The 18,223-nt window shown below is 33.8% G+C and overlaps 1 protein-coding gene across 2 annotated transcripts in view; it reads left to right on the forward strand.

The window, feature by feature from the left end:
* The window catches only part of KCNT2 (potassium sodium-activated channel subfamily T member 2), a 394,167-nt gene that overhangs the window by 171,459 nt on the left and 204,485 nt on the right, over positions 1 to 18,223 (forward strand). For both annotated transcript variants that reach the window (XM_030818707.1, XM_030818708.1), the window contains exons 9-11: positions 13,449 to 13,629; positions 14,947 to 15,111; positions 17,231 to 17,367. In XM_030818707.1, the coding sequence (XP_030674567.1) occupies positions 13,449 to 13,629; positions 14,947 to 15,111; positions 17,231 to 17,367 (483 nt within the window). The remainder of the gene's footprint in view (positions 1 to 13,448; positions 13,630 to 14,946; positions 15,112 to 17,230; positions 17,368 to 18,223) is intronic.

Here is an 18,223-nt window from a genome sequence, read left to right on the forward strand (position 1 = left end):
AACTAAATATGTCCAAAAGAAATTTGTATTTCTTCCCAAAATGTCCCCATCTCTGAGATAGCAATTACTGCTCATTCTTTTGAGCAATCCAGATACGTAGGAGGCATTCTTAACACTTCCTGCTTTGTTACAGAATACACAATCAACAAATCCCATAGATTTTACCTCCTAAACACCCTGCAAATCTATCCACTTCTGCACTTCTTAGTCACCACCTTATTTATCTAAATGATCATAACCTCTTTATAGCAACAGCTATATATATATGTGGCTTACCTGTATTCCCTCTGGCTCTATTCCAAACCATTTGTCTCATGACAACAAAATGACCTTTGTGATATACAAATATGATTGTGTTACCACATACTTAATACTTGGTAAAATATTCCATGTGTCTTGGGGTATAGGCAAAGCATGTTAATTTGTTCTAAATTTCTTACATGAACAGTATTCTCCCTATGTTTTTATTCTCATCTCACATTTTTGTTTATTTTTTCTCTGCTTCGGAGTCCTGTTGTTGTTGTTTTGTTTTTACTTCCTCCATCATGCTAACCTCCCTTCTACCTAGAATGCTTAACCTTCTCTACCGAATAAAGGCTGAAAGCTTGACATCATTTTTATTTTAACCATGACTCTTGCATTGAAGTCCGAACCACCTGCTTAGGCCAAATTCCACAATGAACGGAAGTCATAATTCTGGGGCCTCTTCTTTCTGTAGTTGTATACATGTACATTAGTCATTATTTTCTGTCTCTTCCACTAAACTCTTAAGTTCCATCAAGGAAGCAGTCATGCTGGTTTTTACAACCCAGCATCTTTGCCAGTACTAAGTACTGTGCCTGACACTTAGTAGTACTCAATAAATAGGTGAATGGAAAACAAAACTTTTTCAAATGCATATGATCTGCAACAGAGCAAATATAAAAGTATAAGCACTTATATCTCACATTTTTCAGGAGAGGAAAATCCTATAAGTTTTCCAAGAAGCAAGAAGTAGTAAATTGAAAGTGGTCTCATTTATTAGTAGAAAGGTAAAGTGATTAAGTACCAGGTTGCCTTTATTTACTGTCTTATATGATTTTGTTCTAAAAACAAGAAAATAATTTTATAATAGCTTTTCCGTAGTTGATACAGCGTAACTGTTTTTTCCCAATAAGCGTTTAACTGCTTAATGTTGGAGTTTCATAGAATGGGAGTTTCCAGACAAAAGTGATGAATTTTCTTGATTATTGACCGTACTATGCGATTGCCTTTGACCATAATGCTTTTGTCTCCTTATCACCTGGTTTGATCTACTTTAATCATCCTTCTTATTCTATTGTTTTGTCTCTTTGTCTACTTCCTTCACAATTCACAGTGGGAAATACATTTTACGTTAAGGCACAGCACGTATTTCTTAATAAATATTTATGAATGGATATGAATAGATACTTTGTACAGCATATGACCTAAGGATTCAACACACTACATGATTAAAAGCTCCATCTTTCCTACTAATAACAGAACCCTCCCACTTTAATTTGTATACATAATAGTAATAACCCACAGGCTGAGTCTATAAAAAATCTACAAAGATTGTTTAGCAGATGCTTTTATTTTTTTAAATCATTAATGATGAAAGAAGATAAAACGTAATAAATTGTAATTTAACATAATTTTGATTAAAGAAGTATATTCTACAGGACTGGCAATGGACAATGCGGACAATATTGAGATATTTAATATAAGAAAGAACACTTAGCACTCTGTTTGGTACAGCCTTGGATAATTTCTATCTTATACCTTGGTGATTCTTCTTTCATTAGGTGAAAGGAAAAAAAGGAAAAAAAAAGTAGATTTAAAAGTATATAAATTAAGATAGCTATTCAAAATGGAGGAATATTTTGTTAAAATGAGACTTAATAAGTGAATACTTTTTAAATATATATATTTTTTTATTTCTAAGGGTAATCTGAAATGAAAGGCCAGTTATGATATATGCCATGAATCTAGATACTCCAAAATGGGACCTAATACTTTTCAGTTAATGTGGTTAAGATGTTTTATAGGTGTTTAAATAGTTTCTTTAACTAAAATTATTCTTAATAAGATTTAACACTATTTCAGTTAACAAAAAGGTGGAATGTTAATTTTTTTAATGAGTTATAGTTTTGAGTCTTCCTTTCCATATGGCATGCTCAATTTGGTGAGCCACATTTCAAAATAATTGCAGTACTTAGGAAAAAAATCTGTCTTCTCCCAGCTTCTTTCTGAGCAGGATGAGTGAGCTTCTGTGCTTATCTAGTACTTTGTTTGGCTGCTGTGGGTCTGTATGTATAAACTGTACTTTGTCAGAAGTTCTCAAGGTTCAGATTTGTAGGAACTCAGTAAAAGAGATGCTTAGTGAGGCATACTGATTTTTTTGGATCTGTGGAAGGAATTGTAGGTCATGCCAAAATGCATACTTATGGGTTTTTAAGTAGAGTCAAATTGAGATGAAGGGTAGAGATGGAGAATTTTTAAAATGTTGTATTTTAAGTTATATATTTTGATATCCATGAAAAACAAAAAAACTTAGGGACTGACAGTTTCATTATTAAATTCCTTTATGGAACAGTTACTCCAGGGCTGTGTAAACCACATCATAGACAAAGATAAAAGTTACCCAAGTCATTTTATGATTAAGGTAAACTGTGATTCTAAAATACTAAGACAAAGCACAAACTATAGGCTCACATTCTCAAGGTTTATTCCATAAAACCCTAACTCTTTGAAATATTCTGTATAAACCAAAATATTTGGCAGATTTATTTGGCAAATCCTATAAAATTAATCAATTCTCAGAGATACAGAATAAATATTAGTGCAATAAAAAAATCTGAAATGTCATTTGATAAAAAACTATGCTTAACCCAGAATTGCCAAATGTATTTGACTGCAGAATCTTGTATCTGCTTAATATTTACTGCCAAATTGGATTTTCAAGGAACATATACATACAATGAAATATAGAACTGAAGACAAAGTTCACTTTAAAATGATGGGTTTAAAAATCCTGTGGTAATAAATTGCCAGGATAAAATCGTAAGTGCGTTTAAATTAAAAATTAAAACCAAACAAAATATTAAACAAATAAAAAGACACTAAACATTACCTCAAGGGTAGACAGGGGTAGGATAATATAAGACTTTCTTTGTATCCTTATTGAATGTCTTTAGTTTATTTTACTTTACATTCTGGGATACATGTGCAGAATGTGCAGGTTTGTTACATAGCTATACATGTGCCATGGTGGTTTGCTGCACCTATCAACCCATCATCTAGGTTTTAAGCCCCGCATGCATTAGGTATTTGTCGTAATGCACTCCCTCCCCTTGCCCCACACCCGCTGACAGGCCTTGGTGTGTGATGTTCCCTTCCCAGTGTCCATGTGTTATTATATATCTTTTAATAACAAGTCCATATTACTATTGCTTTGGAACTGAAAAGATTAGAACTGTAAACAGGTTTAAGTAGGATGCAAACCAAGGAGTGTAAGAAATGGCTTGCTACAGGTATATATTAATAAAATACAAAATCCAAATGGATGGAGGATATCTAATAGGAATGTTAAATTCAGCATGCCCAAAAGAGAAATATTTTCATATCTTCTACCTGCAAAATTTTCTGTAGTATTTCTTACTTTATGTCATTATTAACCATTGCCTTTATCCCCTACTATCTGTAGGTCATATTCGGAAAATCGATAACTATTGGTTGAAAACCACATAAAACAATATACTTGTCAAGGGGCATATTTGTTTCACATTGTTTTAGTCATATATTCAATCTTCTATTCATATAATTCTGGAATTATTAAAGTTTGTGAAATTTCCCAGGAAATTTCTGTATTTTTCTGTTGTACATTGGTTGTAATCAAGTTCTGAAAGGTGTTTAAGGACCGATTTAGCCATTTGTCATTTTGTTCTATAGTATGCATAATTTAAACATGTATTTACCTGAATTTTAGAAAAAAATACTAGAATACCAGCTTATAAAATTCTTAAGGGATTTTTATTCTGCGACAGTGTTCTTTAAAACAGATATTAACCTTAGTGGACATTCATATAAAACTAAATCACAGTAAGGCAGAAATTACTATGTGAATTAGTTTTGAAAGCCCAAGTCCAGTTTAAGCTCAATATTGTGAATATTGACCACAATTATGCAAAAAGATAAATATGTGAATGGCAGGATTTATCTGCTTCCTAAAGTGCATAAACTTTAAAAAAATAGGTAAACTTAACATTCACAAAATATAAAATCCGTTAAGTTACATAAAATTAAATATCCATTTAAATCTTAATAGTGAGTATGAATATATGTTTTAAGTAATATAAAAAGAGAAAATTCTATTGAATTTTTTTTCAAAATATTACTATTTTAAAATTTAGGTGTTAAATGTTAACATATCATGATATTAGTTACATAACTTAGTGAATTGTATAAATATATACATATGGGATATACAGATACACTGTCTTTTATATAATCACAAATGAAATCCTTTCATTCAATTAATCTCAGTGATAAGTAATCCTTTAAAACAAGTCACTAGCCTGATGTTGACATACTGGCACTGAAATAGTGCTTAATCTTTTTTCCCTTACTGCTTTTCCAAGAATTCGTTGTCAGTTTCTGTAAATGATGGCAGTCAACCCTCCAAAGGTCAACTAATCTCAACATGACTATTCTTTGCAAATAGTTAAAGATTATGGGTTTACTTTGCAAATTGCCTAACTCTTCTTTTTTGGAGCCTTCTATGATCGCCCATATTTCCACTTCCATAACCCTTGGGACTTGCAGCATTGAGAAAGGACAAGATTATAGCTACTCATTAATCCATGGGTGGTGTCTACTGCTAATAAACTTGTTAGTGAATCCTTAGGAAAGAGGGATAAACACTATTTTCTTATCACCACTTTCTCTCTCTATAATCCCTGACTCTATGGTTAGCAGTAATATTTTATTTTTTTTTTGTAAAACAGAAACAAAAGCTTTATAAGACTTTTATGTATATATTTGATTCATTTTTATTATTCTATTTCTCTCATTCTGGGACTATAAATAAATAACAAAATTACTACTGAATTCACTGAACATTATTCTATCCCAGACATTTCACAGAGCATTAGCTCATTTATTTCTCATTATAGCCAATGAGAAGTTAATATTATTATTAATATATTTGCTTTTCATTTGAGGAGCATGAAGTTTGAGTAACTTACCTAGGTTAGCACTCAGCAAGTAAAAAATATTTATTAATTTATGATATTATTAGTAATAGTAAAGTGAGGTCATAATCATTCACTTTAGACTTTAGAGGCTCTTTTTCTTACCAGACTGGGTGAAAGACCTTTGTCCTATTGATACCTGCATCTGTAACATGCAGTACAATGCTTGGCTAGTAAACCATTAATAAATTTATTTGTATGAATAAATGTGACTAACTTTTATAATGTTAGGTAGCTTTTTTCCATTACGAAATACTTAAGTAAAATTTTATAGCACCTGTTACTGTATATAAATGATTTTATTATTATTTAAAATTTATAGGTATTTTTGCAATAGAGAAATTATAATAAAAAGATATTCATTTGCAATTTTTCATTTGAAAGTAAATGACTATAAATTAATTGAAGTAACTTTGATATATATTAACTAAGCAAAAATTATAAATAGAACATGGTGTGATATTGGTTTATTTTTTATATTTTATATTGCAATAAATTTTTTAATTTAAAATGTTTAGGCAGGGGATATAGGATAATAAACAAAAAATGTGTTACAATTAGATAACTACCAAAACCAAGTATTTTAAGAAAGCTTATATATATATATATATATATATATATATATATATATATATGGTTCCCAGTCACAAAACAATATTAAATTTGATTACTGGAAAATATAAACACACCAAAGTATTTACTAAAATCCACCAACTATGGTTATTTATGCTTTAATGAGACATTATTAAATTCTTTTGCCACTTTTAATTTAATATATAATTTAAATTGCTTAACTTGGTTTTAACTGACTGAAAAGATGCATTTCTTTTATGATAAGGCAAAATGGAATATTATGCTTATGAATGTGCTGTATTTGAGTACATTTTGTATTTAATTTATCAGAAAATCTCTGCCTATCATTAAAATTATTTCCGGGTATAGACACAAAATAAGAACTCACCAAAATTCATTAATTATGATGAAAGAGAGGAGACAGTTTTCATTTAATAATAGCTCCAAAGACATGTGTGAATGAAACAAGATGACAATCTATATTATAATGCCTGATTATCACTGTATTGCTTCAAAGCTTTATGTAGCATGTCTTAGGAGTCACAGATCTAGGTAAAATAACTAATATGTATTAGTGAAATATTAACATTTGTGCATAATGCAAATCCAGTAAGTTTTCAATTCTAAAACTGTCTTTGCCTTAATTCTTATATAACATATAAGTAACAATCAACTGTCTGTATATCTACCTGTCCTGAAGGCACACTTTCTTCTCTTCCTTCCTACAATTAGCTGAATTACTTTTTGAAGAGATAGTTTATATATAAGGATATATTTTACTTGAATGATTACCACAGAGCAGTAAAATAAGTCTTTATATTTATTATTTTTGAAACTTCTCCAGTTGTGTTGATGGTAACCAAAATAATACGCAATTAAACAATGTTTTCCACATGTTGTATATAGGTACTCTATAATGGGTATCAGAAAATGATGCTATGACTATATAATGTGAAACAGAACAGTCTATTCTCCGTTTTTAAATCAAACTTCTCCATGTCTTAGTATCATTTTGTAAAATAAAAACTCGGAAGAAAGCCAGGTGCGGTGGCTCACGCTTGTAATCCCAGCACTTTGGGAGGCCGAGGCGGGCGGATCACGAGGTCAGGAGATCGAGACCACGCGAGACCACGGTGAAACCCTGTCTCTACTAAAAATACAAAAAAATTAGGCGGGCGTGGTGGCGGGCGCCTGTAGTCCCAGCTACTTGGAGAGGCTGAGGCAGGAGAATGGCGTGAACCTGGGAGGCGGAGCTTGCAGTGAGCCGAGATCGTGCCACTGCACTCCAGCCTTGGTGACAGAGCGAGACTCCACTTCAAAAAAAAAAACTCGGAAGAAGTAATTTTAAAAATACTTTTTAAATGAAATTTTTAGGATTTTATGAGGCTTGAAGACAGCTTTTTCTTAAATAGTGTGAACATTCTACCTTTAGGATGTGATAAGCTAGTGCAAATTACTACAAAATTCCCCTCTAAACAATTTCAACTCTTTGAGGAGGTGACTTTTTACATAAAAACAAGATAACAAAAAGGGAAGCAGTTGCAAAACTTAATGTGAAAGTGACAATGGAGTCCAGATTGTATACCTATTACAGGCAATTCTGTCTCTAATATTGAGTAATTTGTTTCTTCCATAAAACATAGCCTAGACAGTTGTCTGAATGCTTTAGTATGTACTAAACTGATTGACTGAACTTTATATTAGAATATGCAGTATTCACTGTGACATAATAGGATTATGAGTCAAGCATTTGATTTGTAAGTCAACATGGTAGCAAAGTTAATCATAAAAACTTTTGAAATACGTTATTGACATAGACATTTCAGAATGAAATGTGATTAAAATAAATATATCTTATATGGAATATGCAATTTGTTTTATAAAAGACAAGTTTTTAGTTTATTACTTACTTGTACATTATTTATGTAGAATGAATTTCAATAAGTAAATCAAATGCATTTCAAATTCTCCAATTTTTCATTTATTATATTTAAATATTACTACCTGAAACAAAGGCTGGAGTTATAAATACTAGTTACTAGGAAAAGTAAAGCCTATTTTACTTGCTTTTAGTACTTGACTATTTCAAATGATATTATGTTAAGTAAACAGTCCAAATAGTGAAGGTAAGATAAATGAGACAAAAGTTTAAGAAAGAAACAAATTAGATCCAGATGCTGTAGTCCATATTGATATGTGTGTGTGTATATCTATATCTATCTATATCTATATCTATATCTATATCTATATCTATATCTATATAGTATCTATTGCTAAATAACAAAGCACCCCTAAACTTAGTGGCTTAAAATAGCCAGTTGGTTATTTCTCAAAATTCTGTGGTTGATTTCCAGGGCAGATTTTCTGCCAGTCTCATCTGTAATTACTCTTTCAACTTCAGTAATCTGATGGCCTGAGGAGAAATGGAGGATGTAAGATGGCCCTACTATCATGTCTGGCAATTGGAAGAGAACCAAGTAGGACATCTTAGTTCTCTTCCACATGGCCTCTCATCCTCTAGTAGACCGTACCACCATCTTCACAGTGTGGTGGTCTCAGGGTATCAAGAAAATGAGAAAAAAAGAGCTGCAATGTCTCTTAAGGCTTAGCATCTGCAACAACATAATGTCACTTCTGTCATATTTATTGGTCAAAGCAAGTCATTAGTCCAGTTCAGACTCAAGGACCTGAAGACATAGACTTCGTATCTTGATGGGTGGTACAGGAATATTATATTGCAAAAGAAGGGTTTGTTGAACATATGAAGACTTGATTTGTTGGCAGCTATTATAATAATCTATCAAACTACAGTTTATAGAGGTTTCTTTAAACAGTGAGAATCCCGCAGCTTTTTGAACCAGAGGTTGAGCTGTGTTTAAAGAATATGAATACTGCCCTTATGAGTACATTATGTTAAAAGGACAAACAAAAGACCTGGAAGCACAGTAGGAGACTTTTCTGGTAGTTTAGGTCTAGAAAATATATATTTGAATTAGGAAATATAAATTTTAACTATAATCAGAGATTGGCTTTTAATGCAGACTCAAGCAACATTAAGCACTCAATATTTGAATCATTAAAAATATATGTTATCTTCCTTTCTTCTCTGTTTTCTAGTGAAGTATAAAGAAGTTAAGCAAAAATTGTTTACACTCTCAAACATATGTTATTTTAAATAAAATTTTAAAACTTGACTTCACAGAACTATTGTACAATTCCATTTTTGGTAATACTAGACTACATCTGAATATTCACGTAATTAGTTTGGCAATATTCCATAGGGGCAGCTGAGCCAATAAACTGTTATGAATCAACTCATTGGTTTAAGTATGCTTACAGTCTGGCAGCTCACACAAAATTTGTAAGCATAAAACGAGGGCGATTTTGCTGGGCCATTTTGGAGACCTGAAGTGAAAAAAGAAAAAGGAAAAAAGCAAACTCACACAACTGTTGTAAACAATTAAAATGATGACATGGATCTTCCTTTCTCTCTTCTGTCTCTTGATCCATCTACCTATGTACCTACCCAGCTACCTAACCATTCATAAGCTTATTCTTGACTGTACCAAAATATATGTATGCATAAAGACAATAGAATATGTATGCTACATAACTTAAACAAATAAGGAGATTATCTTAAAAGGCCGGAAAAGAAACTTCTGGAAAGTAAACATTGAATATTTATTTCTTCATGGTTGTCATAATTGAGCCATGTGCTTGTTGTGCCCAGAAGCCATAGTGAGTGTTCACAAATATACACTGATTTTTAAAATAGCTTTATAGGGATATATGTGTCATAAAATTTACTCATTTTAAGTGTAAATTCAATAATTTTCTCATGTATATTCAAAGTTATATGCATAAAGAGATATATACCATCACCTCAATTCAGTTTTAGAACATTTTCACCACCACATTCCCAACAATCAGTCGCAGGCAACCACTAATTTGCTGGCTCTTCTCTGGATATTTCATATAAACAGAATCATACAACATGTGGTCTTTTATATCTGACTTCTTTCACTCAACATGTTTTTTCAGTTTATCCAGAACTTGGCTTCTTTTAATTTTTATTTATTTATTTATTTATTTACTGAGTAGTATTACATGATTATATTAGTCTGTGCTGCTACAACAAAATTCCTGAGGCTGGGTAGTATATAAACAATAGAAATTCCCTTCTCACAATCCTGAAGGCTGTGAAGGCCAAGATCAAGATGCTGGAAATTTAACATCTGTTGAGTGCCTTCTCTCTGCTTTCAAGATGGGGCCTTACTATTGCATCCTCCCAAGGCAGAAGGGCAAAAATGGCCTAGCTGGTTCTGACCCACAATTTTATAAGGTTGCTAATTCCATTCATGAGTGCTCTACCCTCATGACTTTTAATCACCTCCTAAAGGCCCCACTTCTTAATAATGTTGCCTTGTGGGGTTTAAGTGTCAGTGTGAATTTTGGAGGGGACACAAACATTCACACCATAGCCTTCTGCTCCTGGCCCATCAAAATGCATGTCCTGCTCACATACAAAATACATTTTATTTCATCCCAGTAGCCCCTAAAGTCTTAAGTTGTTCCAACACCAACTCTAAGTCCAAAGTCTCATCTAAATATCACTTAAATTAGATATGGGTGAGACTCAAGGCATGATTCATCCTGAGGCAAATTACTCTTCAGCTGTGAGCCTGTGAAATTAAACAAGTTTTGTGCTTCCAAAATACAATGGTGAGACAGGCATGGGATAGATATTCTTATTCCAAAGGAGAGAAATAGGCAAGAAGAAATGGGTAATAGGTCCCAATTAAGTTTGAAATCCAACAAGGAAAAAACATTAAATCCTGAGGTTTGAGAATAATTTTTGACTCCGTGTCTTGACTTCTGGTCACACTGGGGAGGAGTTGGCCCCGACCAGGCCATGAGAAGCCCCGTCTTCTAAGCTTTGTTTGGCAAAGACCACACAGCAGCACTTATAGAGTTGGGGTCTAGCGTCTCCAGCTCTCCCACACTGGCATTTCGTGCTGGTGACTACAGCTATGGGATTTCAGGGATGGCTCCACCCCTATGGCTCCACCAGGCATTGCTCTAGTGGGGACTCTCTGTGCTGCCATACCCCGGTGGTAGTTCTCTTTCTTGGCCCCAAGGCTCTCCAAGGCATCCTTCGAAATCTAGAGGAAAGGTCACCATGCCTTCACAGCTTGTGCTCTTTGCGCACCTGCAAAATTAGCACCACATGGATGCCACCAAGGTTTACCACCTCTGACTTCAGAGCAGCATCCTGAGTCACTCCTGCACCTGCTTGACCAGCACTTGGGGTGGCCAAAGAGCACTGCACCAGAATGAAGAAAGCTGACTCTTGAGGCCCCAAACATGCCCTGGTTTCGTCTGTTGAAACTGTTCTGCCCTCAAAGCTTTCACACTCAGGTCCTGTGATGAGGGTGACAGTTTGGAAGAGCTCCAAAATGCCTTCGGGATTATTCTTCCATTGTCTTGATGAAGACCACCTGGCTTCCTTTTATCTTACAAGAGTCTCCTTATCACATGGTTGCTTGGACAAACTGTTGGTGTTTTCTCTGGAGCACAATTTTTATTTACAATCTGACCAGGCTGAGTATTTTCCAGATTTTTAGGTTTTGCTTCCGTTTTGATTATAAATTTCATTTTTAATCCATTTCTCTCTTCTGACATTTTACTAAAAGCAGTCAAGAAACACAATACATCGCCCTGAACACTTTGCTTAGAGATTTCTTCTGCTACATATTCTAGTTCACCACCTTTAAATTGTACCTTCCACAAAATATTAGAACACAGACATAATTACCAAGTTTTCCCACTTTGTGCTAAGGATGCCTTTTCCTCCAGTTTCCAATTAGATAGTCTTCATTTCTGTCTAAGAACTCATCAGAAAGGCCTTTACTGTCGGTATTTCCCCCAATATTCTGGTCATGACTGTTTAAATAATCTATAAGAAGAGTTAGGCTCTCTCTACTCTCCTCTTCTGAGCCTTCACCAAAATTGCCCTTAAACACTGAAAATCTAGGCTTTTTTCTGGCATGTACCCTAAAACTTTTCCTGCCTCTACCCATTACCCAATTCCAAAGCTGCTTCCACATTTTTAGGTATTTGTTATAGCAACACCCTATTTCTCAGTGTCAATTTCTGTGTTAGTTCATTTGTGCTGCTGTAACAAAATACTTGAGACTGGGTAATTTATGAACAACAGAAACATATTTCTCACAGTTCTAGAAGAAGGGGAGTTCATGATCAAGGGCTCACAGATTTGGTATCTGGTGAGAGCCTTCTTTCTCACCAAGATGACGCATTGTGGCTGTGTCTTCACATGGCAGAAGGCATAAGAGCAAAAAGAGGGCTGTCTAGTTCCCTCCAACACTTTTATAAGATTGCTAATTCCATTATTGAGAGCTCCAGATTTAATCACCACCTAAAGCCCACCTCTTAATAATGTTGCATTCTGAATTTAAGTTTCAACATGAATTTTGGAGGGGACACAAGCATTCATACCATAGCAATTATACACTGATTGCTGTGTTGCAAATCTTACATCTTCCTCCAACATTGCACAACATATTTTATTATTCATAGTCTCACTTTGTTTTTTTTTGCTAATAGCAGCATTATTTCTAATGTTATTTTAACACATTTCTAATTTGAGGACATGTAACAACTCTTATGCTGCTCTCTTACTGTCACCTCATCAATAGCTTTGTACAAATGAATGATTCATTTAAGGACTTGTTTTAAGAATTGTTTTGTGTCTTAGTCCATTTTGTGCTGCCATAATACCTGAAACTGGGTAATTTATAATAAATGGAAATGTATCGGCTTATATTGGGTTTGGAGGCTGGGAATCCAAGATCAAGGTGCTGGCAACTGGTGAGGGCCTTCTTGCTATCTCATAATATTGTAGAAAGGCAAAGAGAGAGAAAGCACACATGAGACAGAGCGAGAGAGGGAGAGAGAGAGAGAGAGAGAGAGATAGAGACAGAGACAGAGACGTGAGGGATCCCATTCCCAGGATACCAACATTAGCTCATTCATGTTGGTGGAGCCCTTATGACCTAAACACCTCTTAATGGTCTCACCTTTTAGTATGGTACAACGGCAATTAAATTTTAACATGAGTTTTGGAAGGGACAACATTCAAACCATAGCATTTGGCAATTGTTAACTCCTCAAGCCTTTTACTGTCTTTCTCTTCTTCCTAAATTATAAAAAAAGAAAAAGAGTCTCAAAAAAATTATAAAAAAAGAAAAAGAAAAGACTTGGTATTTTGATAGGGATTAGAGGTAGCGATTTCTGGTGTTGACGTTCATTCAATGTCTATGCGTATCACCCATGAAATCGTCTGTTCATTTTGCATGTTACTCAGATATACTGTGTGATATTTTAACTACCATTTTTGGCTATTAATCAAAATAAGATCATGTCTGGTCAATGTAGGACAAGAACTTCCTAATTATATCTTTCTTAGAAAAATATATTGTAAAATATAAGAGGCTGACTATTAAATGGCTTTATGAAATGTGCTTTGGCTTTCAAAAGAATAATGATGAGAAATTATGTGTCCAGTTTGAAAGATTTAATTTTAATGCATATTTGTTTCTTTAGCATTTGTGGGATCCAACATCTGGAACGAATAGGAAAGAAGCTGAATCTCTTTGACTCCCTTTATTTCTGCATTGTGACTTTTTCTACTGTGGGCTTCGGGGATGTCACTCCTGAAACATGGTCCTCCAAGCTTTTTGTCGTTGCTATGATTTGTGTTGCTCTTGTGGTTCTACCCATACAGGTAAACAAAACCATCTTACATTGTATAGAAATGTACAGAGACATGAAATTGAATCCTCCACATTTAATGAGAAATGGAAAGTGGCTTATTTATCTAACAATAATTTACTAACACACACTATCATTACATTTAATCAATTACATAAATTACTGCAGAAATGTCATTTTACATTTTATTAGAAACACCGAGTTGCTTTTTTTTCCTTCCAGTCATGACTGACAGCACTCATCTTATTTCAATCCTTCAAGATGTTTTTTGTTTTTAAATATAGGGTACTTAATTATATTAAATATAGAGTAATATAGTTTTTAATTATAGGATGATAGATCAAAGAAACAAATTTGTGAAGGGTTGATTTCTCTTGATTCTTCAAAATAAACCACAAAGTCATACACTGCAATGAAGAAAAATCTATTACTTATGTTTGTCAAATAAAATCTGGGCCAGGTGCAGGGCTCATGCCTATAATACCAGTATTTTGGGAGAGGCTGAGGCAGGTGGATGGCTTGAGCCAAGAAGTTGAAGATGAGCTTGGGCTATAAGGTAAAACCCCATCTCTACAAAAAAAAAAAAATAAAAGTCTGAACATGGTATGTAAATATTATGTGGCACTTTGGGGAGTGAGTAGGGAGGTTGCAAAGGAATGGATATATAAATGGAATTAAAAATAAGTAGATGCAATCTCTAACTCTTTCCTATAATAAGCCCTGGCTGCCCATGTGTGGGCAGATCAGAAGCAGGCTATAGGGAAATGCAAATCAAACTTGCATATTCCATTACAAAACTTTGGCCGCAAATGTATCTGAATAGAATACCTACAAAAATGGCCTTCCTTCTCCGATAAATTCATGCATGTCTTTCTTCCTGACATCCCTCCCTTGCACCTCTCACTTTCCTCCGTTAATGGCTGCTGTACAGCTAGAATGTGGCCTTGTGTGTTGTGGTAAGAGTAACTCCTATTGCATGAGATGTGGTTAGAACTTGACAGAGAATGTGAGAAAATAACAATGAGGCTTTTCTCTTTCACTCAGCTCTACTGGACATAAAGCAGAGGTACAAACCTCTTAGTGGCCTGTTATTATGTGATAGCAAAATCATGTTAATATGTTTCCTTAGAGACCTGAAGCCCCAGGAGACATTTGCAGGCTCTGTAGAAATTATATGAAAAGTCTGTTGTTGAAGGGGAACACTGACAATTACAATCTCAATGAGTTCCATCTAGGAAATTGAAAGTACCTAATAAACAACAGATGTATTGCATTGATTTATTTATTTCCTTACTGTGTTTTTCATTCACACATGGAAAATATATTACAGTTTGAACAGCTGGCTTATTTGTGGATGGAGAGACAAAAGTCAGGTGGAAACTATAGCCGACATAGAGCTCAAACTGAAAAGCATGTCGTCCTGTGTGTCAGCTCACTGAAGATTGATTTACTTATGGATTTTTTAAATGAATTCTATGCTCATCCTAGGCTCCAGGTACATTTGGCTTATATTATGTACTATACTGGATCATACCTACTAACATATTGTCAAAGTCAATTAACTGATGGTGCAGCCTGCTTTGTGGAGGATTTTTATTTATACAACCAAATATAGAAGGAGTAAATGAAGAACCACAAATATAACCAGGAACATAGAAAAAAAATGCTGGAGGAATACTCAGTATTTTAAGTTTCCTTCTGTATCTACACTGAAAGACAGATGGAATAATCTTAATGCTACAAAGAAAATTTTTCTTTGAATTAAAAGATTGCTTTTTCTCCCTTGGGTAGAGCATAAATGATATTTTTATGAAACAGTGAATTTTAAGATAAAATATAATAAAACAAGAAAGAAACCATTTCAATATCATCTGCTCAGTTAAATACTGCAGAATTTTATCAAGGATTGCTAACGGAAATGTGAAAGTCTGGGACTTTCACTTTTTTCTTTTGTTACCTGAAGTATAAATAGGTCCTATATGTATAGCAATACATGACCAAAAATTGGACAATAACTAGATGAATTGAGAATACGAATTAAGAAGAAACTTTTTTTTCTGTCTATGCAGATAAAATTCTTGAATATTTCCACTTTCTCCTATGGGCCAAGGCATTAATCTCCTTTCCTGCTTACTGCGCTTAGTCTATTGAAGGTCTTGTATTTACTCAACAAATTTTTGTCAAGAAGTTGAATAACTGTAGACTTCAAGACAATGCTTAGTATTTCTAATTATCCTTTCCTTACAAAACATAGAAATATTGATTTGTGAATATTTTGGAGACCTTTATAAATACTATATTTTTGTGTTTTAAAATACCTAATTTATAATTGATTCTTAAATGATAGAATCATTTTGTTCTATCTTAAATGGCAGAATCATTTTGTTCTTATTCTTTTGTTTTCATATGTTAACTTGCATTTTCAATAGCAATTCCATACTTATTTGTTTTTTTAATTATTTATATTTAATTAATTTCAACCTTACTTATTATAACCCATAAAGAAAATTCATTTGTGGGAAAATATTGATCCCATGGTGTATTAGCCTGTTGTCACACTGCTATAAAGAATTACCTGAGAGACCGTAATGTATAAAGAAAAGAGATTTAATTGGCTTACGGTTCCACAGGCTATACTGAAAACATGGCTGGGGAGGCCTAAGGAAGCTTATGGTCATGTGTAATGCGAATGGGAGGCAGATGTGTCTTTACATGGCCAGAGCAGGAGGAAGAGGGGGGTGATACACACTCACTATCAGGAGAACAGCAAGGGGGAAATCTGCCACCATGATTCGGTCACCTCCCACCAGGCCCCTCTCTTAACATTTGGAATTACAATTTAACAGGAGGTTTGGGCAGGGACACAAATCCAAACCGTATCATATAGTCATTAACTTTATCTAGTATCAATGTAGAGAATTATTTAAATTCCAGAAATTCCTAGTAGATATATTTTACAGCAGTAGAATGGTGAATGTTTACCAGAGAATTTTAATTTCTATAGATCATTGGTTTAAACCGTTTCACCACTCAGATGTAATTTTCTCCAAAGGACCATATATTTTGTAATATTTTGATATCATGTTCTTATGATTTACTTTGTCAGTATTTTCAATGTTTTTATGAATCCTTATTCATTCAAATATCCATCAGAAACTGTTCAAAATTATTGTTTGATAATTATATAGCTAAATGATATAAATCACTATCACAATTTTGATCCTAAAAGTAATGAAGTTTGAATTGATACTTAAATGCTTCTGCCTGGTGTTCAATGTATATTTTAGGATCAGTCTGTAGATAAAACTAAAACCTTCACAAGCTGAAAGTGTGTGCCAGGTATAACCACTGATTACCTTCCCTTACGGTCTTAGTAAGACTGAAATAAGTTGAGATGAATTTATTGATTTATGAGTTTTGTGTATGTCCCAGTTGTATTTATTATAGTGTAATGCTATTTAATATATGCCCAGGTTTTAAATGTGAAATTTTATTAGCAAAAGTTCATTTCAGTTTTATCATATTTGAAATTTTTCTTAGATATTTTATTTTTCTATGTAGTATAACATAAAACATTATTGCTTCTATTCCATTGCCCATTTTGTTTTGAATAGGATTATTATGTGGTGATTTTGTGTCCTACTGAAATGGATGTACAGGTTCGAAGGGTACTGCAGATTCCAATGTGGTCCCAACGAGTTATCTACCTTCAAGGTTCAGCCCTTAAAGATCAAGACCTATTGAGAGCAAAGTAGGTATCCCTACCTTTCATCTTGCAGCTTACAGTTTTGAGTGACTTAATATTTTCTCTTTCCTCCAAATTTTAGCAACTTTCAGTGTTGCAAGATGTGATTAAGTATGTTTGAGGATAGACTCTTGCCTTAGTCCCTCTGCTGGCTGAACTAAAAGGTCAAAAATATATCATAAAATCAGTGTGTTTACTCCTCTTTTTCAGCCTCATCTCAAGGCAAAACTGTTCAGAAGACTGTGACCGCACAGCACAATGAAAAAAGTGGCCCAGAATAATTATCTTAAGCTGTCAGAGATTCACTGAGGTATCTAGACTCACTGTTAGAGTAGTCTCCAAATCCCCGAATACTGTTTTTATCCCACATATAAAAAATGTGGGCTAAATATGATGTGACATACCAGTGCAGTGTGAGTTAGGGTTTACATTTTAAAGAGCTTGCACTACGTATTGGACACATAGCACTTGTGTTGCCTGGGGTCAGAGACAAAATGGTTGCTGTGGACTAGAGGAATCAGAAAGATGACAGGACTTACTTAGCTACCCTCTTCTTTTTGTGCATGTACCAGGCAATTTGTCTTAAAGGTGACATAGTCTTAAACATTTGTCAAAAGTTAGCAAGTTATATCATATGAGCAGAGTATGAGTATTATTGAGCATAGTGTGGACACCACAGAAACAGAGTTTCTGCAAAACAATCTCCTTAGTTTCAGATGCCAGAAGGTATCTTCAACAAAAGTGGTTTTGCTCAATATTTTCTGCTGTTTTTAAAGTTTTAAACATATCTTCATGTTTACCCTTGAGTTGTCCTACATGCTCTTCTAGATTTAAAAGTCTCCCCACTGAATTGAATAGCATA

Source organism: Nomascus leucogenys, chromosome 9 (genome assembly GCF_006542625.1).
Source record: "Nomascus leucogenys isolate Asia chromosome 9, Asia_NLE_v1, whole genome shotgun sequence".
Classification (NCBI taxonomy): domain Eukaryota; kingdom Metazoa; phylum Chordata; class Mammalia; order Primates; family Hylobatidae; genus Nomascus; species Nomascus leucogenys.